A 17,300-nucleotide genomic window follows, 5' to 3' on the forward strand; every position below is an offset into this window, starting at 1 on the left:
GCGTCGGGCTCTGTGCTGACAGCTCAGAGCCTGGAGCCTGTTTCAGATTCTGTGTCTCCCTCTCTCTGTGACCCTCCCCTGTTCATGCTCTGTCTCTCTCTGTCTCAAAAATAAATAAACGTTAAAAAAAAATAAAATAAAATAAAAAAATTTAACCATTTATAAGTGTAGAATTCAGTAATGTTAAATACATTCACCATCACTGCTATCCATCTCCATAGCTTTTCACCTTGCAAAACCTGAAACTACATCCATTAAACAATAATTCCCCATTCTTCGCTCCCCCCATCCCCTGACAACCACCATTCTACTCAGTCTCTGTGATTTTTGATTACCTTGAGTATCTCATACAAGTGGAATGATACAATTTTGTCTTTTTGTCACTGGCTTATTTCACTTAGCATAATATAATGTCCTCAAGGTCCATACATGTTGTAGCACAAAACAGAATTTCCTTCTTTTTTAAGTCTGGATAACATTCCATTATGTTTATATACCACATGTTGTTTATCCATTCATCTGTTGATGGATACTTAGGTTGCTTTTGTATTTTACCTATTGTGAATAATGTTGCTATGAACATAGGTGTATGGGTATTTGTGAGATCCTGCTCTCAATTCTTTGGGGTATTTGCCCAGAAATGAAATTGCCAGGTCATGTGACAGTTCTGTTTTCAGTTTGTTGAAGAATTAACCATTCTGTTTTCTGTAGCCACTGTAGTACCAGTTTACATTCCCATCAACAGTACACAGGATTCCAGTTTTGCCACATCCTTGCCAAAACCTGTGGTATCTCATTGTAGTTTTTATTTGCATTTCCCTGGTATCTAATGATGTTGAGCATCTTTGCTTGTGGTTAAAAGGCCATTGGTAGTGGCACATGGGTGGCGTAGTCATTTAAGTATCTGACTTCAGCTCAGGTCATGATCTCATGGTTCCTGAGTTTGAGCCCCACATTGGGCTCTGAGCTCTGTCCTGGCGATGCAGAGCCTGCTTGGGTTTCTTGCTCTCTCTTCACTCTCTGCCCCTCCCCCATTCGTTCTTTCTCCCTCTCTCTCAAAATAATAAGTAAACTTTACATAAAAAGGCCATAGGTTTTTCAAAAATTGCACCATTTGTATATGTGGAGAAATGTTTATTCATATCCTTTGCCTGTTTTTTGAATCAGGTTTTGTTGTTGTTGATCAGTTTTAGAAGTTCTCTATATATTCTTGATATCAATCCTTTCTAAAATGCATGACTTTTGAATATTTTCTCCCATTCTGTGGGTTGCCTTTTTTACTCTTGACATTGTCTTTTGATGCACAAGTTTTAATTTTCCTTGAAGTTCAATTTGTTTATCTTTTCTTTTGGTGCTGTGCCTTTGGTGTCCTATCTGAGAAATGACTGCCAAATTTAATGTCATGAAGCTTTTGCCGTGTGTTTTCTTCTAAGAGTTTTTGGTCTTAGATTTATCTGAGTGAATTTTGTATATGGTGTTAGGTAAGGGTTCAACATCATTATTTTTGCACAGATGTCCACCTTTCTCAGCACCATTTGTTGAAGATTATCCTTTCCCCCATTTAATGATCTTGGGACTCTTGTTGAGTATCATTTGACCATATATGCAGAGATTTATTTCTGGGTTCTTTATTCTGCTCTGCTTGTCTGTCTGTAGGTCTTTATAAAGCCAGCACCAGACTATTTTGATTACTGTAGCTTTTTAGTAAGTTTTAAAATCAGGAAGTGTATTTTGTCTGGCTTTGTTCTTTTTCAAGATACTTTGGTTATTAGAGTTGTTTTGAGATGCTATATGAATTTTAGAATGGGGTTTTTACTTTTGCAAAAAAACATCATTGGGATTTTGAATCAGAATACATTAACCTTCATAGATTACTTTGAATACTATCATCTTATTATTGTCTTCCAGTTCATGAAAGAGCATGGTACATTTCCATTTATTTATGCCTTTATTATAATGATGTTTTAGAGTTGTATAAGCCTTTTACCTCATTAGTTAATTCATATGTATTATTTTATTCATTTTGATACTATTGAAATTGGAATTTTTTTTCAGTAATTTCCTTTTCAGATTGTTCATTGTCAATATATAGAAATACAGCTGATGTTTATGTATTGGTTTTGTGTATCCCACTATTTAGCTGAATTCATTTATTAGATCTAACAGTGTGTGTGTGTGTGTGTGTGTGTGTGTGTGTGTGTGTGTGTGTGTGTAATCTGGAATTTTCTGCATAGAAGATCATACAATTTGCAAACAATCATTTTACTTATTTCTAATTTGGATACCTTTTCTTTTTCTTGCCTAATAGCTCTGGTTAGAACTTCAAGTACAAATGACCCTTGAACAACACCAATCCACTTATATGGGGTTTTTTTGGATAAATACAGTTCAGTATATAAATGTGTTTTTCTTTTCTTATGATTTTTTAAATATTTTCCATGGGGCACCTGGGTGGCTCAATTGGTTAAGTGACTGACTCTTGATTTTGGGTCAGGTCATGATCTCATGGTTGTAGGATCAAGGCCCACATCAGGCTCTGCTCTGAGCATGGAACCTGCTTGGGATTCTCTCTCTTCCTCTCTCTATGCCCGCTTACACTCTCTCTCTCCTAAAATAAATAAACATTAAAGTAAAATATTTTGCTTACTTTATTGTAAGAGTACATTATAAAATACATGCAACATACAAAATATGTGTCGATTAACTGATTATGTTAGGGGTAAGGCTTCCAGTCAACAGTTGGCTATTAGTAAAGTTTGGAGGAGTTAAAAGGTATATGCAGATTTGCGATTGTGTGAATGTCAGTGCCCCTAATCCCTGCGTTGTTCAGTGGTCAACTGTAGTATGTTGCAAAGAAGTTGTGAAAGTGGGGGGGGAGGGGGGGTTGTGAAAGTGGGCCTTGTCTTGTTCCTGATCTTACAGGAAAAGCTTCAGTCTTTCACTCTTTAGTATGTTTGCTGTGGGTTTTTCATATATGACCTTTATTATATATGGTATATTAACATACACTGTTATTAAATATGTAATATATGTTATATATTAGTACATGATACTTTGTATATTCATATTTTAAAATATTTTTTATACATATTTCTCAGTTGGATTGAGATATTCCTCTAGAGGACTCCTTAGGAGAGTCTCATAAGAACAGTATTCATTCCTCAAGTCCTTGCAGGTTTAAACCTGTTTTTCGATAGCTTGAGAGTTGAGCTGGATATAAAATTCTAGGTCATACATTCTTTGCTTGAATTTATTAAAATCGTACCACCTGCATTTTATTTTGCTTCCTACTGTCAAGAACCTAATTTCATTGTTTCATAAGAAAAGTGGTCTTTTTTTTTCCTGAAGTAATTTTTTTTTCAATATCATTAAAATAATAAATTTTCTAGATGTGTCCCAGAATTGACCTTTCTGGTAACGGTGCTCTCTTTCAACATGTAGATTGATAACTATTTCTGAGAGGTTGTCTTTGAAATCTTAAATATCAGTTTATTTCACTGTTTTTCTTGGATTTTCTGTCTTCTATATTTCTTTATGACCCTTTTTCTTTCTCTTGGCTGAATACTGCTGGTATTCAATCTCTCTGGGAATTCATACTTGCTAAAATTGGTTTTTAGTATTCTGTTGAGGGTTTTTGCATCAGTGTTCATGGGTGATAATTGGTCAGTAGGTTTTCTTGTGGTGTTTCTGTCTGGCTTTGGTATCAGGGTATAATGTTGGTTTGATGGAATGAATTGGGAACGCTTCATCCTCTTCAATGTTTTAGAAAATTTTGAGAAGTATCAATATTAGTTCTTTTAAAGTTTTGTAAAATTTACCAATGAAGCCATCAGGTCCTGGGCTTTTCTTTGTTGAGAATTTTATTTTCTTATTAAAAAAAATTTATTTTTGGGGCAGAGAGAGAGGGAGACACAGAATCCGAAGCAGGCTCCAGGCTCTGAGCTGTCAGCACAGAGCCCGGCATGGGGCTCAAACTCACAGACTGCAAGATCGTGACCTGAGCTGAAGTTGGACGCTCAACTGACTGAGCCACCCAAGTGCCCCTTTGTTGAGAGATTTTTGATTACTGGTCCAATCTCTTTATTAGTTATAAGTCTATTCAGATTTTCTGTTTCTATGTGATTTAGTATTAGTAGATTTTATATGTATAGGAATTTGTCCTGTTTCATCTCAGTTATCCAGTTTGTTAGAGTACAGTTATTCATAGCACTTTCTTATGATCCTTTTAATTTCTACAGAATTAGTAGTAATGTTTACATTTTCATTTCTGATGTGGTGATTTGACTTTCTTTTTTTTTTCTTAGTGTACCTAGCTAAAGATTTGTCAATTCTGTTGATGTTTTCAAAGGACTCCTTTTTGGTTTCATTGATTTTATTATTTTTTTTATTCTTTATTTTGCTTACTTCTAATTTTTATTATGTTCTTTCTTTAGTAGTTTTGGGTTTAGTTTGTTCTTTGTCTAGTTCCTTAAGTTTTACAGTTAGGTTGTTAATTTGAAATCTGGTTTTTTTGTTTGTTTTGTTTTTTAATGATGTGTTTATAGGTATTTTTTCTCTTAGCACTACTTTGCAACCTCCCATGAGTTTTGGTGTGTTGTGTTTTCAGTTTCTTTCCTCTGTAAGTATTTTTAAATTTCCCTGTTATTTCTTCTTTCATCCATTGGTTGTTAAGGGCCTTTTTGTTTAATTTCCACAAAATTGTGAATTTTCTCATTTCACTTCTGTTATTGGTTTCTAATTTTACCCAGTTGTGGTCAGAGAATATGTATTCTGCTGTATCTATCTCTGTAGAATTAATCTGTTGCCTAAGATATGGTCTATCCTAGAATATGTCCCATGTGTACTTGAGTGGAATGTGTGTCCTTTTTCTTATTGGGTCTATTTGGTGTATTATGTGAAGTCCTCGGTTTCTTCTTTCTGGTTCTACCAGTTATCTAGTGGTGTATTGAAATCCCCAACTATTATAGAACTGTTTCTCACTTAATTTCTGTCAGTTTTTGCTTCATATATTTTGATGGTCTGTCATGAAGTGTCTAAATGTTGTAATTGTTATACTTACAGCATTGCAAGTTTTGTTAATATATATTGTCCTTTTTGTCTTGAAACCTTTTTTGATTTAAAGTTTGTTGTGTCTGACATTAGTATAGTCACCCATTCTCTGTATAGTAACAGTTCATTACTGTTTGCATGGAGTATCTTTTTCCATCCTTTTAAGTTTCAGTATATTTGTGTCTTTAGATCTAAAGTGAGTGTCTGGGAGGCAGAATATAGTTGTACCATGTGTTGTTATCTATTCCACCAGTCTTTGTCTTGATTGGAGAGTGTAATTTAATCTAAAGTAATTATTGATAAGAAGGACCTTATTTCTGTCATTTTGCTACTTATTTTCATATGCCTAGTAGTTTTTCTGTCTCTCATTTCCTTTATTATTATCTTTTGTCTTTAGTTTTTTTGTAGTGAAATGTTTAAATGCATTTCTCATTTCCTTTTGTGTATATGTTCTTGCTGTTTTCTTTGTGGTTATCGTGGGGGTTACATTTAGCAATCTAATACTATACTACTCTTATTTCAGTTTATACTAGCTCATCTTTAATAATATATAAAAATCTTCTCACAACTCTGTTCCTACCCCCTTTTGATTGGCAATGTCACAAAATTAGATTTTTATACATTGTGTGTGCAAAAACATAAACTAATAATTCTTTTTATTAGTTTCTTAAAGTATGTAGAAGACTAAATTTGGAGTTATAAATCAAAGTTAAAATAATACTAGCTCTTGGGGTGCCTAAGTGGCCCAGTCAGTTAAGTGGCCAACTCTTGATTTTGGCTTGGGTCATGATCTCATGGTTCATGAGTTTGAGCCCTCTGTCAGTCTCTGAGCCCTGCTTCAGACATTCTCTCTCCCTCTCTGTCTGCCCCTTCCCTGTTTGCTCTTTCTCAAAATAAATAAGCATTAAAAAAAAAAATACTTGTATACACTAATAATTTTTGTTAGGCCATTTAGGGTCCTTTGTATTTCCGTATGAATTTTATTTCCGAGTTCTCCATTACAACATTCTTTTTTTAAGCGGCTTAATTTTTTTTTTAATTAATTCAACAGATGCTTTTATAGAACACAGTGTGGAACTGGTGCTTTTATATATGTTGATTATTTAGAGTTAAATGAAGTTGGTGACCTGGTAGGGGAAATTGTGAGTTATCATATTGCTTTTTTTTTTTTTAATTTTACTTTTTTATTTTTTTAAATTTACATCCAAATTAGTTAGCATATAGTGCAACAGTGATTTCAGGAGTAGATTCCTTAGTGCCTCTTACCCATTTAGCCCATCCCCCCTCCCAAAACCTCTCCAGTAACCCTCAGTTTGTTCTCCACATTTATGAGTCTCTTCTGTTTTGTCTCCCTCTGTTTTTATATTATTTTTGTTTCCCTTCCTTTATGTTCATCTGTTTTGTCTCTTCAAGTCCTCATGTGAGTGAAGTCATATGATTTTTGTCTTTCTCTGACTAATTTCACTTAGCATAATACCTTCCAGTTCCATCCACATAGATGCAAATGGCAAGATTTCATTCTTTTTGATTGCCAAGTAATACTCCATTGTGTACGTATGTATATATATGTGTGTGTGTGTGTGTGTGTGTGTGTGTGTGTGTGTATATATACACATATACCACATCTTCTTTGTGCATTCATCCATCGATGGACATTGGGCTCTTTCCATACTTTGGCTATTGTTGATAGTGCTGCTATAAACATTGGGGTGCGGGTGCCCCTCTGAAACAGCACACCTGTATCCCTTGGGTAAATACCTAGTAGTGCAGCTGCTGGGTCGTAGGATAGTTCTACTTTTAATTTTTTGAGGAACCTCCATACTGTTTTCCAGAGTGGCCGCACCAGTTTGCATTCCCACCAGCAATGCAAAAGAGATTCTCTTTCTCCGCATCCTCGCCAACATCTGTTGTTGCCTGAGTTGTTCATGTTAGCCATTCTGACAGGTGTGAGGTGGTATCTCATTGTGATTTTGAACTGTATTTCCCTGATGATGAGTGATGTTGAGCATTTTGAGTTATCATATTGCTTTTAAGAATGATGGAGTGACAAAATGATGAAAAGCATCCTAAGGACTAAAAGATTATGTAGTGAGTTTTTTTGTTCTATTTTTTAAACTAACATACTTAAAATAAATTGGGTTTAAAGTGGAAACAGCTTCAGTATTTGAAATGAGTTGGTTTGGAGTTCTGGCATAGAAAGCTGTTTTCTGACTTGTGGCAAGATATTTGACACTTTAATCTCATTCACTTTCCTTATAAATGAAATAAAAATGTTTTGGCTACAGAGTTGCAATAGATAATTACGTTTATTTAATATCTGATCATTACCAATTGAAAATAAAGTACTAACAGCTCTGACTACTCTGAAAAGTTGTTTGTAGCCAAATGACATTATGAAGATAAAAACATTTTATATGTAATCGCTAAAATGTAAATGTAAGTTGTCTACTGATTCCTCATCTGGTGTGTTTACTTTTAAACCAACTGCTGAACCTTTTTTTTTTACAAGTTACATCTTTAAAATTTTTAAGATACAGTACTCTGTTTTCAAAGCACTGATGACAGACATTTAAGAAAAAAATTTTTTAATGTTTATTTTTGAGAGAGAGAGAGAGCGTGAGTGCAAGTGGGGGAAGGACAGAGAGAGAGGGAGACACAGAATCTGAAGCAGACTCCAGGCTCCAAGCTGTCAGCACAGAGACCGATGCGGGGCTCGAACTCACAAACCTCGAGATCATGACCTGAGCAGAAGTCTGACACTTAACCGACTGAGCCACCCAGGCACCCCCACAGACAATTTTTAATATGCTTTTAGATTCGTGTTCTATAGATTCTAACCTTTTTTTTCTCTCTCTCTTGAGAAAGAGAGAGAGCACACACACACACACACACACACACACACACACACGTGAGCAGAGGAGAGGCAGAGAGAGAGAGAGAGAGAGAGAGAGAGAGAGAGAGAGAGAAGAGCAAATCCCAAACAGGCTCTGCACTGTCAGTGCAAAGCCCTAGCCAATGCAGGGCTCCAACTCAGGAACCAGACTGTAAGATCATGACCTTAGCCCTTATCAAGAGTCAGGCCCTTAACCAACTGAGCCCCTCAGGCACCCTTAACCTTGTTTGTTTGTTTAGTTTATTTTTTTAAATCAAGATCAAGTTGTGAAGAATACCGTCTTTGAAGCCAAACCACCATGGTCTAGATATTTCTTTTCTGAATATTAGCTATTGTCACTGAGAGTTGGGTTTTTTTGTTTGTTTTTTCTTTTTCTTTTTCTATGTTCATTGAAAGTTGTTGAAACTACCCGCATGTCTGTTACATCAGCTATAAAATAGAAGTAATAATCGTTCTTACATTACATAGTTTAAGTAAGTTAATGCATGTAAATGTATAGAACATTATAGGAACACAGAAATTGATGAGTACATGCTTATTTTTACTTCTGTTGTTACTATTCACCAACAACAAGGCTGATACAGATAAAATAGTACAAGGAACAGTGCATACATATATATCATTGCCTCCTATAGAATTTTTTTTAAAGGTTTTTCCCCTGTGCCTTTGTAATCATTCCTCTCCTTAACCCAAATTCCTTGAAACCACAGGTCTGATTTCTGTCTACATATCTTTGGGAGTTTGGTTTCCATAAGGTGTGTTGTAGAAACAGTACAGTAAAGGGTGGCCCTTTATGTCTTGCTTAGCTTGACTTAGCATAAGTCATCCATTGTTGCATGATTTTGTAGTTTGCTGTTTTTTATTGCTGAGTAGTATGTATGGCTGTACAATATGAGTGTACCGTAGCTTATTTTGTTTTCCAATTTTGGGTGATAATAAAGTGGCTATAAATAGTTGCATACAGTGTTGCACATGGGCATATATTTGTATTCCTCTTGAATAAGTGCCTAGGTGTGGGGTTGCTGGTTTATAAGTACAAGTTTAATTGTATAAACAGCTCCCAAAAAGTTTTCCGGAGTGGCTTTGTTATTTTTCATTCCCTCCATCACAATATGAGGCATTGCTTTTACTTTTTTACCAGCACATGGTATGTTCAGATTTTTAAATTTTAGCCATTCTAGTAAGTATGTTGTGGTGTCTCGTGGTTTTAATTTGCTTTACTCCAATGACTAATAATTGAGCATCTTTTCATGTGCTTATTTCCCATTCTGATTCTTCTTTGGTGAAATGTCTCTTCAAACCTTTTGCCTATGTTTTGGTTGGGTTGTTTTCTTATTGAGTTGTAAGAGCTCTTTATATATTTTGGAAATACATTCTCTATCAGATATATGTTTTGCAAACATTTGCTCTCAGTCAGTAGCTTGTCTTTTTTGTATTTTTAACAATGTCTTTCTGAGAGCATAAATTAAATTTTTTTACCTTGCCTGATTGTACTGGTTAGAACCAGTATAGTAGAAGCAGCGTGTTCAATAGAAGCAGTGAGACTGCACATCCTTTCTTTCCTGATTTTAAGAGGAAAGCATTCAGGCTTTCACCATTAAGTATAATGTTAGTTGTTTTTTTACAGATGTCCTTGATCATAGCTTGGGGAAGTTTTTATATATTTTCAGTTTGAGAATTTTTACCATAAATGGGTATTAGATTTTGTCAGTAGCTTTTTTGTGTCTATTGAGGATTTGTATGATTTTGTACTTAATTACATTAATTCAGGGTTTCTCTCCTTCAACACTATTGACATTTGGGGCCAGGCAGTTATTTCATGTCTTGTGTGTTGTAGAATGTTTAGCAGCATCCCTTCCCTCTACACGCTAGATGCCAGGAGTATTCAGTCCCTATTCCCCAGTTGGGAACCACTGCATTAATTTTTTTTTCCAATGTTAAAACAACTTTGAATTCATGGAAGAAATTGGACTTGTTTATGGCGTATAATCTTTTTTTATATTGTTGGTTTTGTGTTGATTTTATTTTGTTAAGAATTTTTTCTCTGTTTCCATGAGGGATATTAATATGTTTTCTTTTCTTGTGATATCTTTGTCTGGCTTTGATATCAAGGTTATTCTGAGCTTCTAAAATAAGTTAGGGGAGTGTTTCCCTGTCTATTCTCTGAAAGAATTTTTATAGGATTGGTATTGTGCCTTCCTTAACTGTTGATACTTTTCACCAGTGAAGCCATCTGAACCTGGGAAGATTGTTCAATTACTAATTCAATCTTTATTGACACAGTTCTGTTCTGATTTTGTTTCTTTAAAAGATCTCTTTTTTTGAAAATTTTCATATCACATAAATGGTCTGATTTCCTGGCACAAATACTACATCATATTCTTTTATAATTCTTGAATTTCTGTACAGTCTGCAGTGGTATTACCTCTCTTATTCTTAGTAATGGTCATTTGTATCTTCTCTCTTTTCTTATCAGTCTAGTTAAATTTTATCCAACTTTTGGTTTCATTTATTTTTCTCTGTATTTGTTTTCTATTTCACTGAATTCTTGACTTTTATTATTCTACTTTGTATTTGGTTTGCTCCTTTCTAGCTAGTTGAGGTTAATGCTTAAGTTATTCTAGCTGTTTCTATTTTTCTAATATGAAATTTAAATTATACTTTAATCATTGCTTTAACTATACTCTGTATATTTCAATATGTTGTATTCTTATTGTCATGTAGTTAAAATTTTTTTCTAATTCTCAATTTCTCCTTTGACCTTTAGACTCTTTAGAGGCATGTTGTTTAATTTCCTAATATTGGGGAATTTTCCAGGCATTTTTTCTCTTGATTTATATTTCCATTGTTGAAGAATTCTAATTCAGGAGTTTTAATATTAACATGTGAAAGACTGACTTAAAAAACCACCCATTCATATCTACCATCTGTTGGCCTTCCTCCTCCTCACTGATGGGTAGTACCTCAAGGTAGGAAACTAGGAGTTCTCAACTTCTTTTTCTGCACTACTCTAATTCTAGTTCACCAAAAATGTTGATTTGGCCCTTGAACATAGCCTCTCCTTTATGTCTACATTCCTACCACTGTAAATTTGGATCTCAATACTCAGTCATATATTAGCCTCCTGACTTGCATTTCTGTTACCAATGACATTCAGGATCTATAAGGACCTTTTGCCACTCAGTGTCTGTACTCATCACATGGTCTCTGTCATACTGGGCTTTGGCTGTAGTTCTTGCTTTTGCGTCTTACCTCTCCAGTTGGGGCACGACTGACTTACAGTTTTACAATGTGTCCAACATAGCTTAGCAGACTTTTCTGTATATTATTAATACAGTGGAATATGTTTGATTCATAGTATATATCATTTTCTCATTCTCTTTCAACCTATACAATTGGTTTTAGAGTTTGAGGAAATTTCAGGGTATGGACTATATTTAGTAGTTGTAAATATATTTTGGTTTTTTGGTAGTAGATTATACAGGACTGGGCCCCATCAATCCCAGTAGATTAAATAAGGGGAATTTTATATAGAGAATTATTAACTGCTATAGAAGAGTAACTAATATAGAAGGAAACTGTATATGATTTGCTAGGGCTGAGGGAAAGTACCCAAGGAAGGACAAACTTGGAAAGGATTCAGATTTCATTCGAAGAGGGTCTGGTTCAGCCTACCAGCCCCAGAGAAGTTTCATGGTTAGGCCAAGCTAGAGCTGGCTTGGAGCTGCCTGACAAGCAATTGACCACCCTCTGGAGTATAGGAATTCAGGAATGGGGAGCTAGTGACTTGTAGTATGGTGTGCGGTGGCAGGAAGCTTCTAGAATGTGTATGAGGCTTTTGGTTACCATATCAAGAGGACTGCAGGAAAGTTATTTCTAGACTAATGTTGCAAAGTCACAGAAGGACTGTGTTCTGGGCCCATGGCTGGGGTCAGCACCACCAGATGTTCTCTCAGCCACCCCACCAACTCCAGCCTGCACCTGAAATCATTGGAGAGCCTCTTGTGCAACGTTCCCTCAGCACCCTCTGCTGAGAAAACTTAACATCATACTCACTTCACAGGAGAAATAGTTAGAAGATACTCTGTTGTTAGAACATATATTGAAGGGTGCATTTGGAGCTAAGAGGCAATAAAATGATAACTGACACACAAATGTAAAAGACTGAATGGTCGTTTGCAGGTTTAACCTCAACATTCGTCATCTCTACCTCCAGTTTACTGGATGACCTGTCCTTTTAATTTTCAGTCTCTATGTAGAATCTTTTTTTTTTTTTTTTCCTTGTTTATTGATCTACCTACCATAGTTTTCTGTGCTCCATTCCTTGGGATTCCTTTTTGTTTCTGGCTCATCTCCTCTAACAACACTATTTCTTCTAGTCTCCCCACTTAGAAGTAGGCTTTCTGAATATTCTTTTCTTTCCCATTTCCCTGGTAGCTGCTTTCCTTTCTAAAAATCATCTTTGGTCTCTCTAATTTGTCTTTTGGTCTCTATGTGATTTTCTCAGCACTTGGTTCCAACTCACTTCTCCAATCTCTCTGGAGATCGGATATTACAGGAATCATTTCTAATCTGCCCTGGGAATTTTTTTATTTTTAAAATTGTCAAAATTTTAATATGCTGCCTTCCTTATTCACATTTTAGCATAGGTCAAGCTGGTTTTGGCAGTGGTGGGGGGGGGTGTTTTGTCACACACATACACTATGATGTTGAATTCAAAGCAGTCTTTCTCTATGTAACAGAAGTTAGTCTGATAATATCTTTAAGTGCTGTAAACCAGGAACGTTTCCTTCTTCTTTCCCTCCTTTCATTGTGTGTGTGTGTGTGTGTGTGTGTGTGTGTGTGTGTGCTTTACAATTCCCCCAAAGATTACATGTCACCTATAGTTTGTTTTAATATATTAGTAGAGGCTCATTTTAAAAGTAAATTCCTTGAAATTAGGTATGTAGAATATAGTATTAACTATTTGAACTTCCTATCAGAACATGGAGATAACTCTTTTAATCAGAATTGCTTGTAATGGGACTTAGGCTTATCATGTCTTTAGAATATTCGATTTGTTTTTTAAAGATGACTCTTTACCCTTGGCATAAATAACTATTTAGAACTTGTGTTTTTGAAACTTAAAATTCAGTTTTCTGGGGCACCTGGGCGTGCAGTTAAATGTCCAACTCTTAATCTCAGCTCAAGTCATATCTCACAGTTCATGAGTTCGAGCCATGTATTGGGCTCTGCACTGATGGCACAGAGCCTGCTTGGGATTCTGTCTTTCCTTTTTTCTGTCCCACCCCCACTTGTGTATGTGTTGCATGTGCTCTCTCTCTCTCTCAAAATAAACTCAAAAAAATTTTTTTAATTTAGTTTTCTGAACCAAACTGTTATTTTCAGACGAACATACAAATTTATCTGGGAATTATTTCTTTGGTTAGTTTTTTGTTTTTGTTTTGTTTTGTTTTAGACAGTAGAGATGTTATTTTTTTGAAACTTTCATTGATTGCAGGTTGTCTTTCTGGTTCAGAGTGATTGAGAATTTTACTGACATATCCTAGAAATTTCTTTAGGAATATCAATATCTTGAAGATATAGATAATTATTTATTGATTATTGGGTTTTTTTAATGTTTATTTATTTTGAGAGAGAGTGTGTATGTGAGAGGGGGAAGGACAGAGAGAGGGAGAAGATCCAAGAAGGCTCCACATTCATGGTGGAGCCCTACATGGGGCTTGATCTCACAACAGTGAGATCATGACCTGAAATGAAATCAAGAGTCGGATGCTTAGCCAGCTGAGCCACCCAGACACCCCAATTTTTATTAATTATTGTTGATATTGGTTATGGTATCTGAAAATTTCTAGATGATAGGTTTTCAAAAATGGATGCTTATAATTAGAATTCTATACAAGATGTATATATTCCAATGAAAAATTACAGATTAAGAAGACCAACTATGTAAAAATGTAGTTCTGCTGAACAAATTATTTAGTTAAAATCTTAATTTGTTGATGTTAATCATTTTAAAATAGAAAATAAAGCATATATAGGAAAATATAATTTTTTTTTAAGATGATTGTTTTTACTGAAAACTGCATAACAACAACAGAAAAATCAAGGCTATTTATAAAATGTCTGACTGTTGCCTGGTGTTCTAAATGCATATCTTAAGTGGATCTGAATATCTGAATAAAACCTCTGTACTTTTTTAATAACTTTGGCTTTTTGTAGTACAAGCTTACTAAATATTTAACTTTTTTTTTTTTTCCATCAGGAACATTGATAAACATTTGCTTGTTTTTTAGGTAAAATCTGTAAAAACTGGGTCAGTTTTTTGGACGATGTGCTGCTGCTTATCATATTTCTATATGGTAAGAATTCATTATTGAAATTATACAAGGTCTGGCAAGTCTTTCACAGTTAGACCAATTCCTCGTCTTCATCATTTTCTTCTCATCCAGACTAGTTCTCTATTTCCTTTTTTCCTGAAATCTTTGGATTTTAATTTTGTTTAATATAGTCCCTTTCATTACTGCTATACTCTTCCCTACCCCCATCTCTGGAGTGTGTATGGACTTTGCTTTAGTGGGGAGGGCTAATAAATGCCAATCCCTCAAATATAATATTTGCAGCAAGTGAAACAATTTTTCTTTTCAGATGTACAACTTTACCTAAATAATGGTGCTATCCTCTAGGTAAACTACCTACGTACTTTTTTCAACAGATTACTTAGATTGGGGTTCAGAATTACCTCTTCATTCTCCTGCCTTTTTTCCCACACCACAGATTATCATCTAGTAGTCTTGGGCTGAAAACTAGTGATAATTTTAGGTAAGGTTTTGTTTGTTTGTTTTTGAACACATAGCATGGAATTTGTGCATCCAAATTATCCATGCCCCTTTTAAAGTGGTTAAGGCCAGGCACATTCTGTGAGCTTGTACCCAAGTAATAGAAAACTCATTCTCTTTGAAGTTTACATTTAAATTTTGGAGGTAATTCAAAGTCCTTCACTTAGAACCCCTGCTCAATCAGAGTAACATTGTTTTTGGTGTAAAATAGCATGTCAGTGAAGCAATAAACATGTTCTTTATTGTATACCGAAGGCAGTTCATTACAAGTGGTTCTGAAATATTTTAGATATGGGCAGCATTGTTAGAATGTATATATTAACATCTAGTGTCTTAATGTGTCTATTGGTCAAATGGTTCTTTCAAGCTTTTGATTATTAATGTACACCCACAACTTTGTTCTTGACAAGAGCTTATTGCCTATTGAATATACTCAAAAAGGTAATACTATTGGTCAAAAATAAACATTATCTTTACCGAAACAGAGCCAGCTGGTAGAGCATGTGACTCTTGATCTCAGGGTTGTGAGTTCAAGCCCCACATTGGGCATATAGCTTACTTAAAAAAAAAAAAAAAAAAATTTAAAGAACCATACAAAAAAAAATTAGACCAGAACACACTCCGTTATTCTGATAGAACAGTCTAACTTTATGATACATGCTAAGCATTAAAATGGAATCTTGATTTGTAATCCATTAGTATGAAATAATTTATACTTAAGATAGTACCTTTTATTTTGAGTATCTTGAAGCATATCCAGATTATCCGAGAGTTCCTTATAGTTCAGTTGTTGGCTGGTGCTAAACATTCATTGTTCTTATTCTCAGTGAAGCTTCTTGCAATGTAGTTATCAAAAGTGAGGGAAGTAAAAGCCTTTCTTTTCCCTTTTAAAAATTTATGATCTGTATCTTAAGAATCCTCACCTTTATGACAGACTTTTTACTACCAATTCAAAATTATAATGTTCTCAGTGTTATTAAGTTTAATCTGACCATTTCTCCAGTGAATATAGAAAAGCATGTTGGATTTATGGGATTATTATTTTAATAATACATAGAAATAGGTTATATGTAGGCTTCATAAATCAATTTTAAGCATCTGTCACACTTGCCAAAAATCCTAGTGTTTGTTTATATTTGTTCATTATATGTTTAGATTGTCATGACAAATAAAACTGAATCTATTTTTAAAAGCAGACATTTAAATTATTTAACTTTGCATTTCTTAATCCGTAGGTCTCTGCTTGGGGTGGTTATGTGTTTATCATCAACCTTATTCCACTGCATGTATTTGTGCTGTTACTGATGCAGAGATACAGCAAAAGAGTCTACATAGGTGAGTGATTTGACGTTTGAAATCTCACCTCTAAGAGATGTTTCATTGAACAGCCATACATTTTCATTGAACAGCCATTTCTGTTTGGCCATGTTACTCATAAGAAGGTGAAAATAATTTCATATATATTTTTTTGTTTTTTTGTATCAATAAGGTGGGTCAGGCACTTTTACGTATATACATTGTTACCAACTTCTTGATGAGTTTTTGCTGTTGTAAAAATTAGTCTGCAGATACTAGATTTAATATTTGTCAGCCCAGTTTTTTCCTTAATTTGGGGGAATGGGTATTCTGTCTTGAAAATCATTCACATATGGGGCACCTGGGTGGCTCAGTTGGTTAAGCGTCCGACTTCGGCTCAAGTCATGATCTCGCAGTTTGTGAGTTCGAGCCCCACATCGGGCTCTGTGCTGGCAGCTCGGAGCCTGGAGCCTACTTCAGATTCTGTGTCTCCCCCTCTCTCTACCCCTACCCTGCTCACGCTCTGTGTGTCTCTGTCTCTCAATAATAAATAAACGTTAGAAAAAGAAAAACTAAAAAAGGAAAAGAAAATCATTCACATATGCATATTCAAATTCAGCACAGTCACTGTAAGAGTAAACAGTTTAATAAACTTTTGAAAACCTTTTCTGTATAGTATACGACAGAGTACCTTCGTCCATTTGGGCTGCTTAAACAAAACACCACAGGCTAGATAGCATGTAAACAACAGAAATTTCTCACAGTTCTGGAGGCTGCAAAGTCCCAGATTAAGGTAACAGAATGGTCACGTTTTTGTAAGGGCTCCCTTCCTAGTTCATAGCTGGTACCTTTTTGCTTTGTCCTTACATTGCAGAAGGGAGGAACTAGTTCTCTGGACCTCTTTTAAAAGGTTACTAATCCCCAAAGCCCTTACTACCACCTTACTACCTCCCGAATGCCACCTCATAATACTGATACATTGGCCATTAGGTTTTAAACTTGCGACTTTTGGGAAGGTGAACATTCAGACGAACCTGTTTTGTATGAAATCTTTATTTTTTTTCTCTAGGTTTTAAAACATATCTTTTGAATAAGATGCTTAGTGATAGATGTCTCAAATCGTAGAGCTCATTATCCATGATAGAGACAGAACCTTTATAGGTTGAATTAATAAGAGAGAAGTTGTGGTTTGAACCCAATGTCTTAGTAAAATAATACAATTC

General features: G+C 34.9%; 1 protein-coding gene across 3 annotated transcripts in view; it reads left to right on the forward strand.

Moving 5' to 3' along the window:
* The window catches only part of STT3B (STT3 oligosaccharyltransferase complex catalytic subunit B), a 105,851-nt gene that overhangs the window by 56,043 nt on the left and 32,508 nt on the right, over window positions 1-17,300 (forward strand). For all 3 annotated transcript variants that reach the window (XM_042956939.1, XM_042956941.1, XM_042956940.1), the window contains exons 4-5: window positions 14,239-14,304; window positions 16,017-16,116. In XM_042956939.1, the coding sequence (XP_042812873.1) occupies window positions 14,239-14,304; window positions 16,017-16,116 (166 nt within the window). The remainder of the gene's footprint in view (window positions 1-14,238; window positions 14,305-16,016; window positions 16,117-17,300) is intronic.

The sequence above is a fragment of the Panthera tigris genome, chromosome C2, assembly GCF_018350195.1.
Source record: "Panthera tigris isolate Pti1 chromosome C2, P.tigris_Pti1_mat1.1, whole genome shotgun sequence".
NCBI lineage: Eukaryota > Metazoa > Chordata > Mammalia > Carnivora > Felidae > Panthera > Panthera tigris.